The sequence below is a fragment of the Cylas formicarius genome, unplaced genomic scaffold (assembly GCF_029955315.1).
Source record: "Cylas formicarius isolate icCylForm1 unplaced genomic scaffold, icCylForm1.1 PGA_scaffold_10__41_contigs__length_53128322, whole genome shotgun sequence".
Taxonomy (NCBI): Eukaryota; Metazoa; Arthropoda; class Insecta; order Coleoptera; family Brentidae; genus Cylas; species Cylas formicarius.
The window spans coordinates 43,335,763-43,358,037 of record NW_026844214.1 but is presented as its reverse complement, the minus strand read 5'-3'; the positions used below and the strand labels follow the sequence as shown (position 1 = coordinate 43,358,037).

General features: G+C 36.1%; 1 protein-coding gene across 1 annotated transcript in view; it reads left to right on the top strand.

Annotated features, from left to right (window-relative positions):
* Nucleotides 1–22,275, top strand: part of LOC132705180 (ras-responsive element-binding protein 1-like) — a 33,009-nt gene that overhangs the window by 6,696 nt on the left and 4,038 nt on the right. Inside the window, exons 2-3 of the mRNA XM_060675626.1 lie at nucleotides 13,029–13,109; nucleotides 19,069–22,204. Coding sequence (XP_060531609.1) covers nucleotides 13,043–13,109; nucleotides 19,069–22,204 — 3,203 coding nt within the window. The 5' untranslated portion in view covers nucleotides 13,029–13,042. The remainder of the gene's footprint in view (nucleotides 1–13,028; nucleotides 13,110–19,068; nucleotides 22,205–22,275) is intronic.

The following is a 22,275-nucleotide window of genomic DNA, read 5'->3' as shown; positions in this document are numbered from 1 at the left end:
TTCCTATATTTAATGTATATTAAAGAATTTAAAATGTCGGTTTTTATTTCTTTCTTACATGTACTGATATTATTAATTTAAAGTCGTGGCAAGTTTAATTCCATTGGAAACATTACATTGTATAATATTGCTTTCTTTCATTTAATTTCTTTGAGTTTGATGAATAATGAATTTTTCAAAGATTAACATTATTTAAATAATAAAAAAATAGTGTATAATACTTAATTATTACTAGAGATTTTTAAATTTTGCGATTGTAAGGTATTTTCAAAAAAAAAACTGTCATTATCATGCATACATTTTTATTACTTTATAGATGGGTATTATTATTTAATTATCATATTTAAGTGCCTTCTGTTTATTGCCTGCTGTAAATAGTCACCGCTACTTTATAGAATCTGCTTAATTTAAAAAATCGTAAAACAACATACTATTTAATTACTGCAAGCAACTTACGTGTAGAAAATTACGTTAATAATTACGATGAGCGCGATTAATCTCAATAACTCTTCTGTTTTCAAGCAGACGTGCTAAATTTTGCAGTAGTATTACTTATAATATTCTATTAAATTTGATTATTTACATTTACATTGATAGTATTATGCCAGATAACTTAATCATTTTTTATTGTTATGGTTATGTTAATAACAAAAAATCTATGTCATGCTTTTCTAAAAAAAAATTATTATAAGAGAAAATACTAAAGTTAATAAAAAATAAAAAAAGATATTTGAAAATTTTTTTTATTTACATTCTTATTTTTCTATTTTTTATTTAGAAAGGTGTTTCATGGGGGCTTGTCAAATGTCAAATTTGTTCCATTTTTTGACATTACTGTCAAGCAAACGACAGTAAGTAGTAGGCGACATTTCTTTAGTGCTCTTTTGTTTTTTTTCTGCCATACCAATAGCCGTTTAGCATTTTTACAATATATCTACAACTTCTTAAAATAATAAACTTTATACAAAGTTGCCATTTTTTTATATGTGAAATTTGACAAATAATAATAAAAATAAAAATAAGATGCTTCAATTTTTTTATTATTATTTTTATCAGTTTTCAATCTATCTAGTTTCAAATCTATAGAAATATTTAAACCTGCCGAAATACGTTAATATAGAGGGCGCTTAATTTAAAATAAGGAAGTTGTTTTTTATCCACGAAAATACAAACACCTTGAATATATTGAAGTATAATATTTTAGATGTATTCACGCAACTTTTTGTGTTTGTTTTTTTCATAATAAACGTACGCCACCCCGTACGTTTTCGAGTACATCAGCGATATATGTGACGCCATATTATTTCGCTCTCCATGTTCCGACCAATGGCCAACGCGTTGTTTAAAAAAAATTATCGTATAAGCCAACCAGACGACGTAACGGCTTCTAGATCCCGCAAACAGAAGAAAAAAAACTACTACCTACGGCACTTTGTCACGCATTCAAGGTGTTCTCCCAATATCATTATCAGACGAGTGCAAACGGCAAGATGTCGCGCTTAATTGACGATCTATGTAAAATTTGTTTAAGTGCGACGTTAATAACGCTCTTAATGGATCTATTAAAAAAAATAATGGGCCGGAGATATCTGCGCGCGTCTAAGAATCGAATTAATAACAGTAATTACGCAAAAGCAAGCGGGTCGAAATTTGTTTTGTCGTCGCAAGAGAAACCAGCACTGACGATATCCAATTCTGGGATATTTGCTCATATTGTTATTGCTTAATACTGGGTGCTCCGAATTTGAATAGAGATACTTTAACAACATATTCAGCAGATAAAAATAAGTTAAAAAGTTCATATAAAGTTATGTCTTCAAAATTGATCATTCCTGTTGTTAAAAGATCTCTTGTAGAATTTGCTTTTAAACTTGGTAGGAATTCTTGCAACATAAAAACCAATTTATAGCATATATAAACTTGACTTTGTGTAACCTTTGACGTTCGTGAGAAAGGTTTAATTAATTTGAATAACAAAAAAGTGGTGCGCCAATAGTTGGTCAATTCTAAACAAAACTGGCCTCTTCAATCTTTTCGCTAAAACGAACCGTTTTTGAGAATTTTTTTTTTGTGCTTACAAATTTATTATTTGAATTAATTAAAAGACTCTCACGAACCCCACTGGCTGACAAAATAAATTTTTTGCTATAAACGTATTTTTTGAGATTTTTATTGAAACAAAAAAAAGATAAATCATTTTAGGACATAAGATTATATGACCTTTTTTACTTATTTTTATCTACCGAGCACGCTGTTAAAGTTTGCCCGTATCTATACAGGGTTCCCCAAACTCGGTGGCCTATTAGAAGAAAATTGATAAAGATACATTATAAAAAATTTACGACGAAAAAATTTACAACATTTCTGTAAGAAAATTTTCTTTTTTCAATCTGTCTCATACAAAATTTTGCATTGAATTTTATTGTGGCAATAAAACGCATCTAAAATTTGTAATGAAAAATGGATAATAATTTTGTTTTGAACCGTTTTGTGGCGAGAAACTAGAATGGATATATTTTGACTTAGATAATATTTATCAAACAATTTATTAAGAAATTTTATGTTATATTGACGTGGCTTATTCCTATTCAAACCACAATTTATATAACAAACAAAGTGGGGGTTGCTGTGATCCAAAAGTATGAGTTTCTTTTGTTGGGCATTTCTTTATTTGAAAATTTATACTCGCAGCTCCTTTTTAAAAAGTTTGGAACTTCTTGATATTTAATCAAAATCTGAATCGAACACATTTAAATATAAAGTACATATCTTTATTTATTTTTTTTTTTTGAGTAAGCTAAGGGAATAAAAGTCCCTCTTTTTCTAATGTGCGTTGTCAAAGAGTCATGACATTTCGTAATTATTAATTTATCTTCAAAAAATGATAATTATGAAGAATTGAAGATATAAAGGGTAAGTAATTATTCGGAATAAATTATGTAATTTATATTAAGAAAATCTGAATTTTCCATATTTCTATACATTTTTTATTTACAAAAAAAACAAATTTAGCGTATATATCAAAATTTGAAAGTTTTAGACGTCCTACGTAACAAACCCTATTAAGTTAACCCAGCTACAAAGGCAGGTCAAAAATACAACATTTTCAAAATCCAAGATAACTTTGACATTCCTGTTGCGTCAACAAAGACGTTATCTTTATTAATAAGGGACACACCGTACCAGAAAAGAAACCCATTTTCATTAAATAAATCTACAGAAAGCTATGCACAATAAAATTTCCGTATTAACCAAATGAATTAATTTTTCAACAAAACTTCTACAGGCTACTATTATTCATTTTATAAAACTTCAGCATTCCTTCTGCGTCGGTTTTTGTTGATTCAAAAGTTAAGTCAACAAAAACCGACGTAGGAGGACTCCAGAAAGAAGTGTTACAAAAAGTATAACCAAATTAATTGTTCATTTCTAACTTCGTTATTTTCATGTCAGTTTTTGCATTGCATTGAGTAAATAAAAAAAATATTATTATTTTATAGATGAGCGCCATATATAGTGTCCAATGTAACGCCGGCGAACTTTATTTTAAAACCAAACTCTGTAAAAATTCAAACAATCAGAATAATCAAACAATTATATGTAGGCCATGTCTATATTGGGAATAACATAGGAATTTTTTTATGGACTATTTAATATAGCGGCGTTCAAGAACCAACATCTCTATCAACACTCCATTATAGTATAAATTAATTATTCACAGTGTTTAAAGAACACTGCATAACCGTTGCTACGAGTGCTATATACCGTCCAGTTATATGTACTTTGAAAAGGGTTGATTATAGTTCCTTAGTGCGTAATTAATTTTTACTGAGTGGAGGCATGCACCAATAGTATATTATGCAACAAGTGCGGTAAACGACATGTGACTCACGAGTTTATTTGACACAAGCGGAGCGAGTGTTTAATAAACGAGTGAGTTAAAAAGTTTACCGAACGTGTTGCATACTATACTTTTTCTACGACCGTTAGTTTTTGGGTACATTTTCGCAAAACACGAATACATTCACTGGCATGATTGTCAGAATTGACAAACGTCAAAATTCAAAGCGTGGGAAATGTCTCCGAAAAAATCCGATTGCTTCCAAACCGGTGGGGCAAAATCTCGGAAATGTCCGAAGTGGCTCGGATTCGTGGGAAACGAAACTGACGTCGTAAAGCGACGCTTTCCGCACGCTAGATCGGTGCGTAATTGGGTATTTTACAGGCGGGAGTAGAAAAAGATCATTTCCATCTCTTCAAAAATATCATAGCTTATCTACTATCTGTATGGCCCCGCCGCACCCTCCACCTACGTCCGAATACCCTCCCCTCACCGCGCGCCGATTAAATCGTAAACTGCCACCCCCGTCATGCAGCCAAAACCAAAACCGGAAATAATGATCTGACAATCGGGGTCCCATTACCGCGTGATATAGCGGTTGCCATGGTAACTCGAACGTAAACACTGGCGGCGACTGCAGACTGGAAATCGAGGGGTGCGTTTATCTTGTCACGTCGTGATCATGATGGGAAAAAAACGCCCCGCGCGCCCCCGCCCCTTCGCCGTTCAACGGTTACGTGTTCTCGCTAGTACTCCCACCCCATTTTACAAGGACACCGGCCGTTTATTTATTTATTTATTTGAAGGGGGTTATTTGCACATTCGCGCGACTCTGTGGTAAAAATCGTAATAAGGGAGAGGGGAGAGGTTAATTCGGGATGATTAATTAGAATTAATTCATTAATGAATTGGGCTAGTAGCAGTAAACCCTTTCAAAAAAACGGATACAAAAAAATTCTGATGTACAGTCCTACATGTTATCATAAAATACTTTTGTTACATCTTTCAACTTTAATGGTAGTTGTTAAAATTTGTAGTTATTTTTAAAAGAATGTTAAATAGTATAAACGATCTAATATAGTTTGATTGCTGTACAAATTTCTAAATCTTGATTTAATATGTGCCCCACATTTTTGCCATGTTGTGGTGTTCTTCACTAATCCAACCGAATATAGGACTATAGATGTGAGACTTTTGTTCCTGTCATACATACTGAACTAAACTATTTTTTTCATACCCAAGTCTTCTGAAAGTACTAAAAGAACTATAAACCGCTATATCGTTTTGTAATACAGCCATCGACACTGCAGTATGCTCGTCGCATAATCAAAGTCTATCAAAGCGATCCACAAAACGCACTAAATTTCATTTGTTCATTTTTGCCCGCGCCCAGTATATACTATTCCCTTTCCCAAAAGCAGCAGTTCCTATCTTTACCGGTAGTGGGTATAATTACCATTTCGTGGAAGAAATATAGAAAATAGTGGAGACAAAAATACTCTCTTGCCAGTACAGCTAATATTGAGCATCTGTTTGATTAAACGCCTCATATTTTTAGCACTTTTTTTTCTCCTAAGTTCAGTATTACGAAATTTCGCAAGCAATGGCTCTCGCTTTTTAAAATTAATAAAACCGGACATGGAAAACTATTTTTTCTACAAAGGTTCATTTTCCTACGTTACCATGACACATGATTTGTATATTAATCTTTATGGTCCCCAATCAAGCGAGTTTCACCACTATATAAAGTAAACTCAACACAAGCTAAACTTTTAGATCAATTTTAAGGGGTAGAGTAGCGTTTCATGCAGTAGAAACTGTAGAAAGTGTATTTCCAAGTATATCCTTTTAGTTAATTATTCTAAGACAGTGCCAGAGGTTACTGTAATACTATTTATAAATTTTCTGTATTTCTGTTGCATCGGTTGTTGATGAATCGAGCTTGCTGATGTTGCGTCAATCATCCTGTTGGCTTCTTCAGAGCTTATGAACTGATTGGCGGAACGTCAGCAAGTTCGATTCATCATATTCATAATTAGTATATATACTCTTTTGGGTTTTGACGTACCTTCTCCAAAAAAGTTTAAGTTTCGAAAAAAGCTTCTTACGAGTATTTACTGTTATTTATACCAATGTAGCGTCGAAATCGCTTGTCATTAGATCCAAAACATATTGTGAAACTTCTGTATGAATATTTAATAAGTAGGAATAGAGGAAACTTTAAAAGAAAACTACATCCTTACAAAAACGCTATTACGCGTGACTTGTTGAGTATAAGCAAAATACATAGTGATTGTCAATCCATGGAATGTAGTAAATAAGATATGATGAGAATGAAAATATATCCACTCTATTAAAACCAGGTTGGTTCTACTTTGGATAATCTGAAATGGAAAGTAGAGGATTGAGCAGTCGTCTATGTCTTACAATATCGACTGGTCAGCTGTTATTATTGAAGTCGACAATTTATTTCGATACTTGCCACGACTGCTTTGAGACAAATCACACATTTGTCAAGGAGCGCTGTTTATCTTCATTGGTTTGCGACTATCTTCATCAAAAGCTTGAGGTGATCGTGGAAAGTGAGTTTTGACAGAAGAATTGTTAAGTCAAAAAAGTAAATATATATTGCAAGAGCGTTTTAAATAACGTAGTGACGTCCCGTTCCTATTGTGCGGGAATTAAACAGCTCGCGCGGTAGCAAACCAATCTAAATGATGAATGGGGCCGATTTTTGATGAGATCACGTCGGTTCCCGACCCGTACAAAAGGCCCGTTGGTACAGATTGTTAACGATGGGGGAGTTAGGGGGTTTGCTTTCACGCCGGATACTTATTGACTTTCGACTGCGCGAGGGCGATGAAAAGGCCCATGCGAAAAAGAGCATCTGATGTATTTTCACGCTCCTAATAAGGCGTAATAAGACTTTTTGGCATTTGAGTGGTTGGTAGGTGCGAGGGGAAGTGTTGAATAGGCCGCCGGTTATATTCGGATATTGACTAGCAGCTCGACTGTCAAATTGCTTTGCTCATGGGAGACAAGAGGTCCGGAATAATTTTTATTTTTTAATTTTCTTCTGGTGTTTACATCCGCCCTCATACTTCGCTTTAAGATGATTCTAGATTTTTAGTCAAACATGGTAATCATGTAATCATGATATATCACCCATGTTTCCGTTATATCCGACGAGATCAATTGCTATTAGATGTTTAATCAGTAGTGAATTCATTAAGCAAGAAGTTTGATAAGAATCATAAATACTTACAAACCCGCCAGTATCCTCGATAAAGGATACTATTAACGGTTTAAAACCTTTGGATAAAGTGAATAGGAAGGTAGAAGAAGATGATAGATATTTTTACAAAATAGGATTTAAATGCCGCAAAATAGACAAAAAATAAATGGTAATGGAATGTCAGAGATCATACATCCGATAACAGGTCTATAATTTACCTTGATGAAATTTGATTCGATACACATGGCCTGATAGAAAAATGAGGCAAATTTTACTATAGAAATAGACTGCTAGTGATAGTAATTGTTGTATTTCTCTTGTCCTTTTATATACCCAAGCGAGACAGAATTATATTTCAAATCAAAACATGCTTATATTTTTGAAATAAAGTATATATCACTATATTATACGCCACCCAGGCCCATCAGATTTGGGGTAAATTTGATCTATAGTTATTGGTAAATTTCTTATCAACGCAGCTTTAAAAATATTTTCACCGTACTTAAAAAATGTTTTAGTTAATTAATTAAAATTAATTAAATTTAAAAAATAATATTTCAATTATTAAAAAAAAACAATTTTCTTCTTAAGGATGGGTTGATTCCAGTAAACATTTGTGGCTACAAGTACAATCAAGTATCAGAGCATAAATTTAATTAGAAATGTAATTAATAATATACCTGTTGAGATCTGGAAAAATGCGCTGCAAAATATAAGATTCTTACATTTGCATACAAAACATCATAGAAACCATTGTAATTAATCTTAATAGCGACTCTGAGAGCGAGACAGAATTATATTTCAAATCAAAACATGCTTATATTTTTTAAACAAAGTATATATCACTATATTATACGCCACCCAGGCCCATCAGATTTGGGGTAAATTTGATCTATAGTTTTTGGTAAATTTCTTATCAACGCAGCTTTAAAAATATTTTCACCGTACTTAAAAAATGTTTTAGTTAATTAATTAAAATTAATTAAATTTAAAAAACTACAGAAATATTTCAATTATAAAAAAAAACAATTTTCTTCTTGAAAATTTAACACTCTGTGTGTCAGAAACGAAACAGCAGTGAACTCGATTTAAATTGGATCGGGACGGCCTGATAGAAAAATGAGGCAAATTTTACTATAGAAATAGACTGCTAGTGATAGTAATTATTGTATTTCTCTTGTCCTTTTATATACCCATTTATTCTTACAGTAATTAGTTACACATAATTATTTCGTAATAAAAACGATATTTCCTTTAAATAAAATAAGACTTATACGTGCGCATACAAGTATTTCTAACGTTTTGAGAAATTCATTTATCAGATAACAGCATTATGTATTATGTAAAAAAAAACATGAAATACTAACAACAAAATACTGATTTATTTTTTATTTTGAAACTTGCAATTATGAAGTAGGTATTGGAACTTAAAAGTGAAACAATTGTATTTTCATTGGCTTATTCAAAGTAAATAACAAAAATTGCAAAAAGGATCAGGAATCTCTTTGATTATACTATATTGTTAAGGCACCTCCCTAGTTAAAGCAAAATTCAATTTCGACGAAATCGGAAAAAAGGTATTTACCATATTGTATGTTAGATCTTTTGGATGTCGAATGTCCAGCTCAGCCATTATGCAACACAAGAATTTATTCTTTTAAAAAATTTTAATTAGCAGCAGTACGAAATTATTAGTATCGGAGGGTGAGGCAAGGCGGCCCCCTGGGGCATGAAGGCCCACCTCAAAAATTAACCTTTTTTTTTCTAATCAAAACCAACCAAAAAAAAAATTTATAAGCTTCACCAAAATTTGGGTAAATTTAGTTAAAGTTAGTCAAATAAGTCGACTTAATGGTTAAAAAACATAAAAAATAATAAAAAGCTTAAGCCCCCCTAAATACTGTACACACACAAGATTGTCACCATTAAAATACATATATCATAATCAATTAGTTCAAAGAAGAATGAGCGATTGGAATGATTTCACAAAGTACTCGTTAACAACGCTTTACTCCCAAAAAGGCCAAATAGGTATCAAAATTAAAAAATAATATAAACAATATCTTATTACAGTTATCTGCCATTAGTATAAGCATATAAGACAAAGAGAACAATTTCTATTACTATACCAGTCTCATTCTAAGTAAAATTTTCCTCACAAAATCCATATTGGCTGCATTCCAATTCCATAGATGGAGTTTACTGCGAAAGAGTTTAAGAGATCGGCATTAACTGTCATGAAAAAACTATTCGGGGGTTTCACACAGGCGAAATCGTCGGTATTAAAAAAAAACGCATCTACAGATGCCGTTATCATTAATCAAATAATTGGCAATATTTCCGCGAACATCTGTATCAAACGGCAGATAAGTTCGCGGGTGCGGTAATTTTCGCGGAAATTCTCAACAATCTCTCGACATACGACGACTATTTTCCGTTTGTTTTGCCGGTTTCCGCGAAAATTGCTATTCAAACGTCGAAAGTGCCACAAGACGACATCGGAATGCCTCAAGGCACGGTCTTAGCGCCATCCCGTCGTGCCAGATTATATAGGATAGCTCATGAATACGGGTTTATATTAATTTTGCATAAGGTTATATTTTCTGGGTTATCATTTACGGGGTGTCCAATATTTACCAACCAAGTTCATTATTTTTAAAGCTGCAAACTTTGACTTTTTTATATGCGACCCTCTGTATGTAATTGTATGATCTTTCCAACATTTAAACCTATATCGATTGACTACGCCCTTCTATAGAAAATATAAAACAACAATAGAAAAGCATAGCCAATCAATGTTGGTTTAAATTAAGCATTCATAGTTTTGGTTAGTTATGCCAATTCTCTACTTTGTTTCCGGTTGCCGAAATAATCAAGATGCCTTGGAAACCATTGAAATTATACTATGTTTCTTCATGTGAGAGAGTAATAAAATGTAAATTTGCAGTGAGACAGATCATTAGACAGAGTATTTCAGTTTTTAAGACCTATAAGTAAGAGGTTTGCTGGTGGGGAAGCCTGCAGGATCTTACCATTTAATATATCCAAGTTAAGTGTTGTTGAATATTAATGAGACACCCTCTACAAACTTTTGTATGAAATGAAAATGAAAATAATTTATATCTACCCGGTTTTCGAAAAACATAAATTAATATTTTTCTTAGAAAATTATTACATACACAGTGTTTCATTTAAGAACATTCGATATCACGTATGTATCTTAGCTGAAAATAATGCCACAATAAGGGTATACATTGAAAATGTGGATCACAACTTCCCATGGCAGGAACCAAAATTTGAGATACACCAATATCTCCCTCAGTTCTCTAAACATTAATGAGAATAGGTCATTGGATTTGGAATAATATTTCATATATTAGCTAAAAAGTTTTGTACACTTTAGTTACGAGCGCAGCGGAGCCAGTTTTTAATAAACTGGTGTATAAAGAAGATTGGTTAATGAAGCACGTGACATCTTACGCACTTCTGATTTGTGCATAGTTCGGTATTTTGGTTGGGCATTATATTTTTTATTTAAACTAGATAATTGTAAATATTTTCTTTCTGTTCATCCCGCCGTAGTTTTAACGCTATATGGCGGAATCTAAAGAAACATACATTTTCTTTTGCGTAAACGGAACCTCCTTGTGGGATATTAGTTGTTTTTTTATACTACAGCGTTTTTGTTAATCGTTTGTTTCCCAAGTTCGTTGACTAACCTACAGCCTGGATGTTTTACGGAAGGTAATGAATTTGCCTCGTCGTTTCCTTTTCTGAGGTTGGGCAATTATCGACACTATGCCGGTTCATCGCATTTCAAACTGAATAAACTATCAAAACCGTTCACGTTAACAACATTTCGATTTCCGAACTCGCAGATCAGCTGTTTGAGCAATATATATTAGATTCAAATTACGCCATCGTCGTTGCTGATCTTGCATTTTGCCAGATTCGGATTTCATACCTAGGTAATAAATATTGTAGATACTAGGAACTCAAGAAAACTTTTCTTTAACAAAGTTTCGGTTTAATTAAAATTTTATCTAGCGAAACCGAAAAACACGATTTATTTTCTGACTCCTGAGTTACAATGCCTTACCAAATCACTTGAACAATTTACAAATTAATACTAAGTTTTCTCTTTTAGTAAATAATGGTAAAAGTTGTGTTTGGCTATATTTTTAGAACTCTAACAACATAAAATTATAATTTTTTAAAAAAGTACTTGTTGAATACCGCAAGGTCAGCTTAAAAGTTAGATTTTAAATTTCGCTCATGCGCTCTTCTCATAGTCGCTTCATAAGATTATGTATTTTCGGCATTATAGAGGTAGTAATTTAACAATTTTTAGATTGTTCCGCAGGAGGAGGAACCATTTAACTAATAAAAATTGTTTCCAACCAGTATAGCTTTTGTTTTTTTTATGGAGCATAATGATCTACCTGCGCCGCTGATATGTATGCACTCATCTCGGTCTGATGGATTTCGTCTCGGATTCGAGAAAGCGTATATAGCGCAATAGAAGATATTTTTTCGCTACGTATAATAATAACCATAATCGCGTTTCTGTTTACATAGTTGCCCAGCGTGTATGTGTACCTATATGGAAAGTATATTGCTCGTAGAATTATATAAAAACGACCGTTTCGTTCGAAATTGTTGTTACGCCCGCCATTTTACACGTAAAGCCAGTAAAAAAACAATACGTTTGTGCTATTTTGTCTAATTATCGGGCTAATTAGTGATTATTATATTTGAATATTTTTAATGACGCCATTTGTTTTAAGAAGCCTTCTTTTATTTATTTTTCTTTCCTTCCCTATTCTGTTAAAGTAAGGCACTAACATATACTTACGCCTCTAAAAGGTTTTTTTATTAACTTTTTGGTTTTGCTTATAATTTGTATTTTTGTTTGTTTCCCAATAATTGATTTGTCTACTTCTTTGCTTTACTACATACTTCGTCATCCTTGTTGTTTTTTGTTTTTGTTGTACTGTAGTGGTTCTTTTTAGGCAACAAATTAACATTGACCAATTCAGGAATCCATTCTGTACATTTACATGTGTTCTATAACGTAGTAATTTTTTTTACATATTTCTCCTCAAAATTTCGATTTTTTTTTTAAACAAAATTGTTATTTCTCTCTCAGATTTAAATCGTGCTTAGCAATATTTAGGCAACAACGGAATAAACAAACAATTTTCAACATAAACGCATCCAGCCGCCTGTAGCGATTCGAGTAAATAAATGTAAATAAAACGAGTATACCGATTGATACATATATCCGTATCAATTGTCTGATGTGTTACCCCGACTTTAGGAACGGCATATGTTGTTTCCACCTGCCTTATACGTAGCCCCTTTTATTAAACACCTGCTCTGTCGCGTGCGATCTGCTTGGGGTCCAGAGGGTTGCGAGATAAAGATTAGCGCCCCCCACTTCGGAGCATTAATGCGGACACGCGACGGGTTAAAGTTCAAGAAGACCGGCGTATATTATAACCTCTAAATGCGCTCTCTAACGGCAGACAAAAGACTCGACAACCTGTTTTGGTTAATGTCATACAGGGCGGTCGCGTAGTGATCAAAAAGCAACCTAAGTTTAAGGTTATGAAAGACATTGTTTTTGACAATAATTTTCGTGTCAATTTTAATAATTACCAATACCCAAACAAAATTCACCCGACTCTTTACCTTTATATTTGGTATTAGATTGGCTTTCAATTTCAAAATTAAGCGAATTCCAACAGAACACATAGATTCAAAAATTCTGTAGCTTATCGTTAAAATTTCCTGGAAGTATTGTAGCAAATTCATATTTATAGTACAAGAAATTTTTCAATAAATAATGATAAAATAAAACCCGAGAAAATAATATCGTTTCTAACCGGGATCGAAACCATTCGATGGTGTTACGATAAACATTTCTCAGCGTTACACATTGTATTTCAGATCATAAATTCGCCATGCAAGGGGTCGTCTTTATGCCGCAGAATCCTCAGCAAGGCTCCCCACCTCCGAACGGCGTAACCGGTAAGTACATCCACGTTTCGGCAACTTAAAACTCGAACCAAGAATAATAGAGTTCGATAATTATTTTCGGTTAAAGTCGGTTCATAGATATATGAAAGTGACTAACTGATACGAATTACAGGTACAGGTTCGTACTTTGCTTAGAATTTAATTATTGGGGGTTTTGTTAGGAAAGATACTAAACAATATTTATTTATTTATGTATGTATTTATGTTTAAATATAAAATAAAATTACAAATTAAGTCAACTGTCTACTGTGACAACTTGCATTGTCCATTACAATGACGCTATTATTAGGAATGTTTGGAACTAGTTTGTTTTTAAACCAACTTTCAAATAAATCAACGGTGGTGTGTTGATGGTAATCCAGAGAAGAATCTTTAATATTTTTCGCACACAGAGAAAGTCCATTTGGGATCCAACCATCTTTAGAGGCAACATGCAAAATAGTTATTCTTTTACCTCTTTTTGATGGCGCGTTTGTTTTACACTTATCAGTTGACTCAACCCAACCCTTTTCCGGGGTATCATAAGTGTCGAATCAGGTTTCATCCAAGTAAATAATTGGCCTTTGTTGTTCTCTGTAAATCCTGATTTTTTCTAGATATTCCAGTCGCCATTTCCGAATTCTAAAAGATTCCATTAAAACTTGCCTTTTGTCAATTCTTTTAAATCTAAAACCCCTGTGTTGAATACACTTCCATAAGGTAGTTCTGCCACATTTAACACCGGTTTTATCTTTTTCAAGCTTCCTAATTAAGATATCTAATGTAGACTCGCTTTGTTCCTCTTATAACTGGTAAATTTTACATCGTATTATATCTTGATCACTTTCATCTACACTCGAGAAAACGTCAGCATCGCTTCTTTTTTTTCCTCGCTTAAATGGGATTATTCACAATTTTCCATACAGTTGATGTTGGAATTTTCGTCAATATAGCCGTTTCTTCTGAAGATGCTTGCTTGCTGGTATCACGTTCAATGAGAGTCAAATAAATATTGTTTATACCGTCCTTAGTCTCAATAGAATAAATAGTGTTTTCTACATTTGGGCGGGAGCATCTCCCGAGATACACTAGACTCGCACATATTTTGCATAATTCGGACACGATTCAACACACGCTGTATTACAGACGAAATAAGAATGATTACTAATAAACAAACTAAGTAGTATACCAAACCAAAGAGTATTAAACACAGAAACTTTGAGTAACAATCTTGTTGCATTGTATGTTAATGACCACCCTTGGATAATCCCATTCAAAAGCAATTGGTCACTTTCTTATATCTATGAACAGACCATACCTGAACCTAATCAAAATGTTCCCTGCGGCAGGCTTGGAGGTTAAGCGTGTGCTCTGACACGTTCGTCTTTACAAATTTTTGTTGGGCGTTTAACAGCAAGGAATTGACAAAAAAAGAGCATTGTGCATTTTGTTTCATTTTCTGTAGTGCTCCTGCTGACCACTATGAAACTTTTGCAAAAAAAATGCACGCTGTATAAAGAGCCTTTCAAATGTGCATTCAACCTAACATCAAAGTCATGTCAAACTTTGGCGATATAAAAATTTGTACAAGCGATTTACAATTATATTTTCCAGGTATTTCGCGCACCCTGTATGATAAAGATAAAAATTGCTGCCTAAACGAAATTTCTCAATTTTTTACGGTTTTTCATTTAATAATGAAGCCATTTAAAAGTTAATTTTTAGTGACTTAGTTCTTTGCATACAATCGACATACTCTGTACAGGGTGGTCCAAATTCGAGGGGCCCCTATGGCTTTAAGCATTTGCAGCATAGTTAGCCCAAAACTAATATGCATGTGACGGGCTCGACTTTCGAGAGAAGTCGAAAACTTAAAACCGCATCGTGATATGTCAAAGCGTTTCCAAGCTAAAAGTAAAAAGCTAAAGCTAAAAATGTGCGCTTCTAAAAACCCGTTATAACTTTTTTATTTGTAAAGATAGAGATTTTTATTAAAAACCTTTTTTGAAGATTTTTTAAGGGCAAATCTACCTATTTCACCAATTTTGTCTTAAAGCCTTTAGTTCAAGAGATATAACACAAAGTTACATTTTTTTAAAATGGAATGCCCCATTTTTTTTTAATTAGTTTTCTAATAATATGAAAGAAGGCAACCTAGCTCAAAAATATTTTTAAAGTTAAAACGTCATCTACAAGAATACGGATCCTTTACAAAATCGAGGCTTTGGACGTATGGAAGACCAGCCAGAGTTAGAGAGTTGAAAGAACTAACGGAATACTAGAAGTTAAAGTGCGAGGTTACTGTGTCCCCTCGTGTCGTAGCCAACTTCATTTTGTATTACAAAAAAAAAACAATAAAATTTGATCTACATACTTAGGCTGCGTACGGCGCCTACTATGGTAAATATCAAAAATTGCAAACATCAACTATTTAATAAAAGTAGGTGTGTGGCACATCGTTCGACAGGAAATTTTATTATAAAACTGATTTTTCAGAAAAATTGGGGGTATCCCATCTAAAGAAATATAACTTTGTGTGATATCTCGGGAACTAAAGGCTCTAAGACAAAAAAATACAATTAAAAAAGTTATAGAGGGCCTTTAAAATCGCACATTTTTGAGGATCACTCTGAAACTCAAAAACGACTTGACATATCACGATGCGGTTTTCAGTTTTTGACTTCTCTCGAAAATCGAGCCCGTAACATGTATATTAGTTTTGGGCTAACTATGCTGCAAATGCTAAAAGCCAAGAGGCCCCTTAATTGGCTTCATTATTAGTTAAATGAAAAACCGTAAAAAATTCAGAAATTTCGTTTAGGCGGCAATTTTTATCATACAAGGTGCGCGAAATACCTGAAAAATATAATTGGAAATCGCTAGTACAAATTTTTATATCGCCAAAGTTTGGGCTAACCATGCTGCTGTAACTATGCAGCCATAAAGGCCCCTCGAATTTGGACCACCCTGTACATAATCGAAAAAATCACCAAAATAAAAGTTTTAGTTCCAGCTCTCTAGCGTTTAATGGTCTAATAATATTTCCGATCAGGTGAATGGTTTTCGATAAAAAAAATAAGGGGCCCAAAATAACTCAAAAAAAGTTATTTTTTTAAATACCTCTTATGAAAGCCAGGTTTTGTAGCATAGACCTCTCTGTGAAATTTCAAGTCGAAACATGCAAATTTTGGACAGATCTTTGATTTAGTGCGGCTCATCCAACACACCCTGTATAATGTGCAAAAACCATATTAACAAAAGTTGATACGGCCTATATAGACAAATGGAAGAAACCGCCAATCGAATCATTCCCCAAGATGGAACTAAATTTTCAATTTTTTGCCCATAATTGGCACACCCGGTAGATATTTCTGATATAGCCCATAGTCTCGTGTCGATACCTTGAACTTTCAAATAGTCACTTTAAAATCGGAAAAGAACAGGTGGTTATGCGATTCGACAGCGAGCGGAGAACAGTAAATAACACAAAATATGAAAACTTAATTTTTCGGCAACTCTCTGCAACATCCGAGATATGAAATTTTGTAGTGTAGATACTTTCGAAAAATTCCATTTAATCGATTTTTTAAAAGTAACAAAGTCTTTTTTCCCAAAAAAGTTCCATTTTATCGACAATCGACCAAAATAATGTGTTCAACATATAAACATTAAAAGCCAGTAAACTAATAAAACAAAATATACTTTTCAACAACGCATGTGCATAGCAACTCACCGTTTACTATTTTTTGTGTTCTATCTGAACCGAACGCGCCCTGTATATACTTTAGCGCGACGAGACACGAAAACAAGGGGATTTATCTCGTGTTGATGGAGCGCAACTTGCCAAAACACAACCGCAGGCAGGTTGCACTTCCTTTGTTGATAAAATGTTATCGCAGTTGAGAAAAATCTTCGATAACGACATGCACGGTGGGTAGGTGCAGTATATGCTGCGGATATCAAGGTTGCGTCATTGGAGAATGTAGTGCTCGGGTTTTTGTAATGAATGGAAAGGCAATTCCAGTGCATATACTAAACCAGTAACTTTTAAAAGTGGCTCTAAATAATAATATAAAAAACAGTTATGAGTAGCCTAAACTTACAAAAAATATAAAAAAAATAATGCAAAACTTCTATAAAAAAATGATAAAATAGAAAAAATGTGTTGTACACTTTTGGTAGGCAGGACTGCATAGAGCAAAACTCTAGAGACACAACACTTTGAAGATTCAATTATTGTACAGGAAAATGCTGATCATACAAAAACCAGAAAATAGGAAAACACTTTGACAGCTAATGAAATATAGTTTGCACTTTCGCAACTTACAAATAAATCGAGATCTTTTAATGTATGAAAATTGAAAATTAACAACGATGCTACTAGTGCTTATTCATTCAACATCAAATATTAAATATATTTAGTATTTATTTATGTAATATTTAGTGATGCAGCATTAGATTTAGAGTAAAATGACATCCTGTACTGTGGGCTAAACAATGAGTAGTCTCAGAGGTATAGTTAATTTGATGCGTTACAGAAAAATATGAATCAAATTGTAGCTGGTAGAATGACATCGGGATTCAGCTCTCCATATCGATTTTTTTTGGCGGCCTGGTCAATTTTTATTCAATTTTTTTTGGGAACAGTCGATCTGGAGGTATACGGTATACACGTAATGCATCGAAAACGACTGATGGCCAAATTTTATTTCGCTTATCACCACGAAAGGAGAAAGCTGACTGGTATAATCTTTGTGTCGAAACCCGTAGCCTGCGAAATCGTTTATAAACCGGGTGTCTCTTTCCAATAAATGAGAAACAAATGTCGCAAGTTACAAGTGTTTTTTTTCCCTTTTTACCTGGGGTGACAATCTGGACACCAAATTTTGGAGAGTAAAATAATTGCTACAAAATAATTTTACTTGGTTGTTAAAAAAAAAAGCATGGAAAAGTTTGAAAACCAAAACATCCACCTTTTCGACTTAAGTAAATTAATGTTATACCAGGTCCCAACTAGTTTATAGGACCAGTTTTATGGCTTATTAAAAATTCCTTTTCGCCGTTGCAGAACTTGGTTTATAAAAACATTATTTAAAGAGATGTCTTAAAACTCATTTCACATTGCCATGCAACTTTTTTTCCTCTTCAACTTGGCATATTAAGTCTCGTTTGTATTCTATCCTCATCGATTTATTTTCTTATATACAGACCTGGTCCTCAAAGAAAACAATTTTTTTTTAAACTAAGATAATAATAAGATAATGGTTCTGGAACGAAACGTCGTAGATACAATCTAAATACATCTTATAAAAAACAATAAAACTTTCAATCTTGGGTTTTCTTCCTAAAATCAACCGATTTCGAAAGATTTAACAGAGTAATTTCGATTTTTATAAATCACCTTGTATTTCTGAAACAAACGGAAATTTGGAAAAGACAATAAGACACTTTTAACACGTTTTAAGATAAACATCCTTTTTTCTATTTAACCGTAACCGTAACTTTAACCGTTCCGCTGCAGTCCCGATGGATTAGTTTGGACCAAGTATAGACCTTCACTACACTTGGACGAGAAAATTCTTGTCGCCGTATCGGTAGACCGATGAAATTCTCGTTCACTTGACCCGATTCGTGCAGGCCTATTGTTTTCTTCTTTAAGGTCTTGCGCAAGAGCTTATATGGAAAACTTCGGTGTCGACGTGATGGTCCTCTTAAACAGCCACGTACGCGCATCTAATTACCTGGGTTATACCAGCTATGGCGTTGTATACCAGATAAAGATATTAGTGAAATCATCTACCCCGGTACAAGTTTCTTCTTAAAATTCGTCGATGGAATTAAATTCTTTTTGGAATCTTTTGTTGATTTGCTGTTTCCTTTGTAACCTGTTATTTGTTTCTCACCTATATATTGCTAGTTATAACTACTCCGACACATTCACCCCTAGCACTACCTTTTTCTATGGTTCCAGTCACCGACATGGAAGAACTGCCCGACATTAAACAAGAGCTTTGTGCCGCCGGTCAGAGCTACCAAAGCGACTCAGGCGTCTTCTCTGCCAACACGACTCAGGGCGACGCTGACGCCCGCAGCGACTGCAGCTCGCCCGAACGCAAGTACGTCTGTCCGATCTGCGATACCATTTTGGCGTCGCAGCACGACTTCACCCTCCACATCAGATCGCACAACAACGAATCCGAAGAGCAAAAGTCGTTCTCTTGCAAGATATGCCGCAAGGTGCTCAGCTCCAACTCTAGCCTCGACAGGCACGTGTTGGTTCACAGCGGCGAGAGACCTTTCCAGTGCAAGCACTGCGGCGACACATTCACCACCAACGGAAACATGCACCGGCACATGAGGACTCACTCGACCAAAGAGAACTACGAATCGGATGGCAGTACGACAGACAGCGGCAGCTCCAAGAGCACCGAGTTTAACAACAACAAAGTAGACACGAAATTCAACAACAAGAGGAAGCTGGACACGACCGATTACGTTAGCAAAAGACGTGAAACGCGTCGCGATGGCGAAGAAACGTCGCGATTCCAGTGCCCCGTGTGCGACAGGTCGGATTTCAGTACCGTCGGCAACTTGGATGCTCACCTGGAAGACAATCATCCAGAGTATCCGGCCAAATGCACCTTGTGCAAGCAAGTGTTCTCCAATAACAAACTGTTGATGGTCCACAAGGCGGCGGCTCATGAAACCAACCAGCCCAAACACCCATCTATACTCGGGTTCAAAGATTTGACCTTCGTTGATTTCTCCAGCAACAAGTTCCCTATCATCGCTAAGCACGAGTGCGAAACGAACCTCCATAAGGTGGCGGGAGGATTAAAGTTTCAATGCCGCAAATGCTCGCGAGCTTTCCCTTGCTCCAGCTCTCTGGAGATCCACGAGAACTCCTGCGCGGACGTGCAGGCTTTGAAATCGCACGACCAGAACATATCAGGTGCTGACATCAGACGCGCTGAGTTTTTCTCCAGGTTGAACTTGATGCAGGACGAGAAATTCGCAAAAGAAGACCCGATCAAACTCAGGGAACACCTCGCCAAAGCGATGGACAACACGAGAGACTTAGCCGACATCCAGTCGATCTTATCCAACATCAACCTGCAGAAGATGCACGCCAAACCGGCAGACCACAAACCCGCAGTCAAACCCAACGTCGAAGACTGCTCGAAGGGCGAACAGGACGAGGAGTCGCAGGACTCATTCGCCATAGAGTTCAGGAAAATGAAGATGCGAGGCGAGTTCCCCTGTAGACTGTGTACCGCCGTGTTCCCGAACCTGCGCGCCCTCAAGGGCCACAACAGAGCCCATTTGAACGGTAACGCCAACGGCACGTACTTCTGCAACATGTGTCCTCACTCGTCCGTCGATAAGGCGGCGCTTATCAGGCACATGCGCACTCATAACGGCGACAGGCCCTACGAATGCTCACTTTGCAACTACGCATTCACGACCAAAGCAAACTGCGAGAGACACTTGAGGAATCGGCATTCCAAGACTACCCGCGAAGACGTAAAGAAATCGATTATTTACCACCCCTCCGAAGATCCGACCAACGACGATCTCAATAAGCTCAATGTCAAAGACGAACCGAAGAAAACTCCGACCCCATCGGGAGTTGACTTGAGCGACTTCAATCCTGTCAAGCTTCACTGTTCCACTCCCAAAACGGAGACCAAGCCTGATTTTGCTTCACCCCCTTTGATTCCCGACCTACAGGCACTGCAACCTACCAGGTTTCCAGCAGCGGTCGACTTTATTCGTAACGAAAACATTCGATCGTTAAAGAGAGGCATCTCGAATTTCTTCCCCCAGCCATTCGGTCTCCTCCCCAAGCCCGAGAACCTAACACCATCCCTCCAGGTGAAAAAACTCGACCAGTTGCAAGACCAACCACGAGTATTCGAGCCTGAACCTTACCGGGAAGAACCGCCTGTGGTGGAAGAGGCCCTAGATTTAAGCAAGAAAAAAGTAGAGCCTGCGGACGTGGCCATGGACGTTCCTCAAGACCTGACCAAAAAGTCGTCGCCAGCATCGCCGAGATTTCCCATTAACGAGCTGCTGTTGAAATCGCCTCCACAGATTGACCCAGCCGCCCTTTATGCCACCCACCTAGCGCACCTCTACCGAAGCGGTTTTCCTGGATGGACGGGCTTTCCAGTCAACCCCCTGCTCTTCCCCGCCTTGCCCGGTCCTCAAGAGATCAAGGAGCGCATGCAACGGTTTCAATTGTGCGGAGGCAGCGTCATTGGCGAAGACTTTAAACCATTCCCGAATATTCCGCCTCCAACGGCCGACGTTACGGCTGCTAATTTGACCCGGGAACCAGAGATGAAACCGTTGAATCTAAACGTGGAGACCGGTTTCAGCGACAGCAGTCCGAGGCTTCAGAGTCCTGGTCAGCAGACGGTCAACGGAGACCCTATGCAGTCGCCCAACTCGGTCAAAATGGTAATCAAGAACGGCGTGTTAATGCCGAAACAGAAACAGAGGCGCTACCGGACGGAAAGACCGTTCACCTGCGAGCATTGTTCAGCTAGATTCACGCTGCGCTCGAACATGGAGCGACACATCAAGCAGCAACACCCTCAGTATTGGTCGCAAAGACAGAGAGGTAATATCGGCCACCCACCCAGGAAGATGGTGAGCGGTGTAGTGACGAAACCGACCTTTTGCGACTTGAACGTGCCCAGTTTCGAGATGCCGAAAGTGTACGACTACCAGGAGTCGAAGGAACAGATCAGCGAAAAGTTGAAGTACGCGATACTCGCGCAGCAGTTGCGCTCGAATCTTGGAGGAGGAGCGAAACCCATAGAGAACGGTAAGAAAGAGGAAGACGAAGACTGCGAATTGGTGATCGACGAGAACGATGATGTCAACGGCCAAAGGAGCGATCAAAAAGCAGTAGGAAAGGGAGAGGAGGACCTGGTACCGGTGTCGAGGTTGCTTGATAACGCGTCGCAGCAGCAGTTTAAACAGTTTTTTAAGCGGGATCCGGAAGACTCGGAGGTGGGGGCGAGCGAAGAAGACGAAGAGGGTTTAGTAGCGGGCGGCAGCACCAGCGAGGAGAACGTCTCCGGGACCGATGAAAACAAGTAAGTATTTCCTTCTATCGTTAAGTCAACACTTGTAAGATCTTGTATTCCTCAAACTTCTTGCAACACTA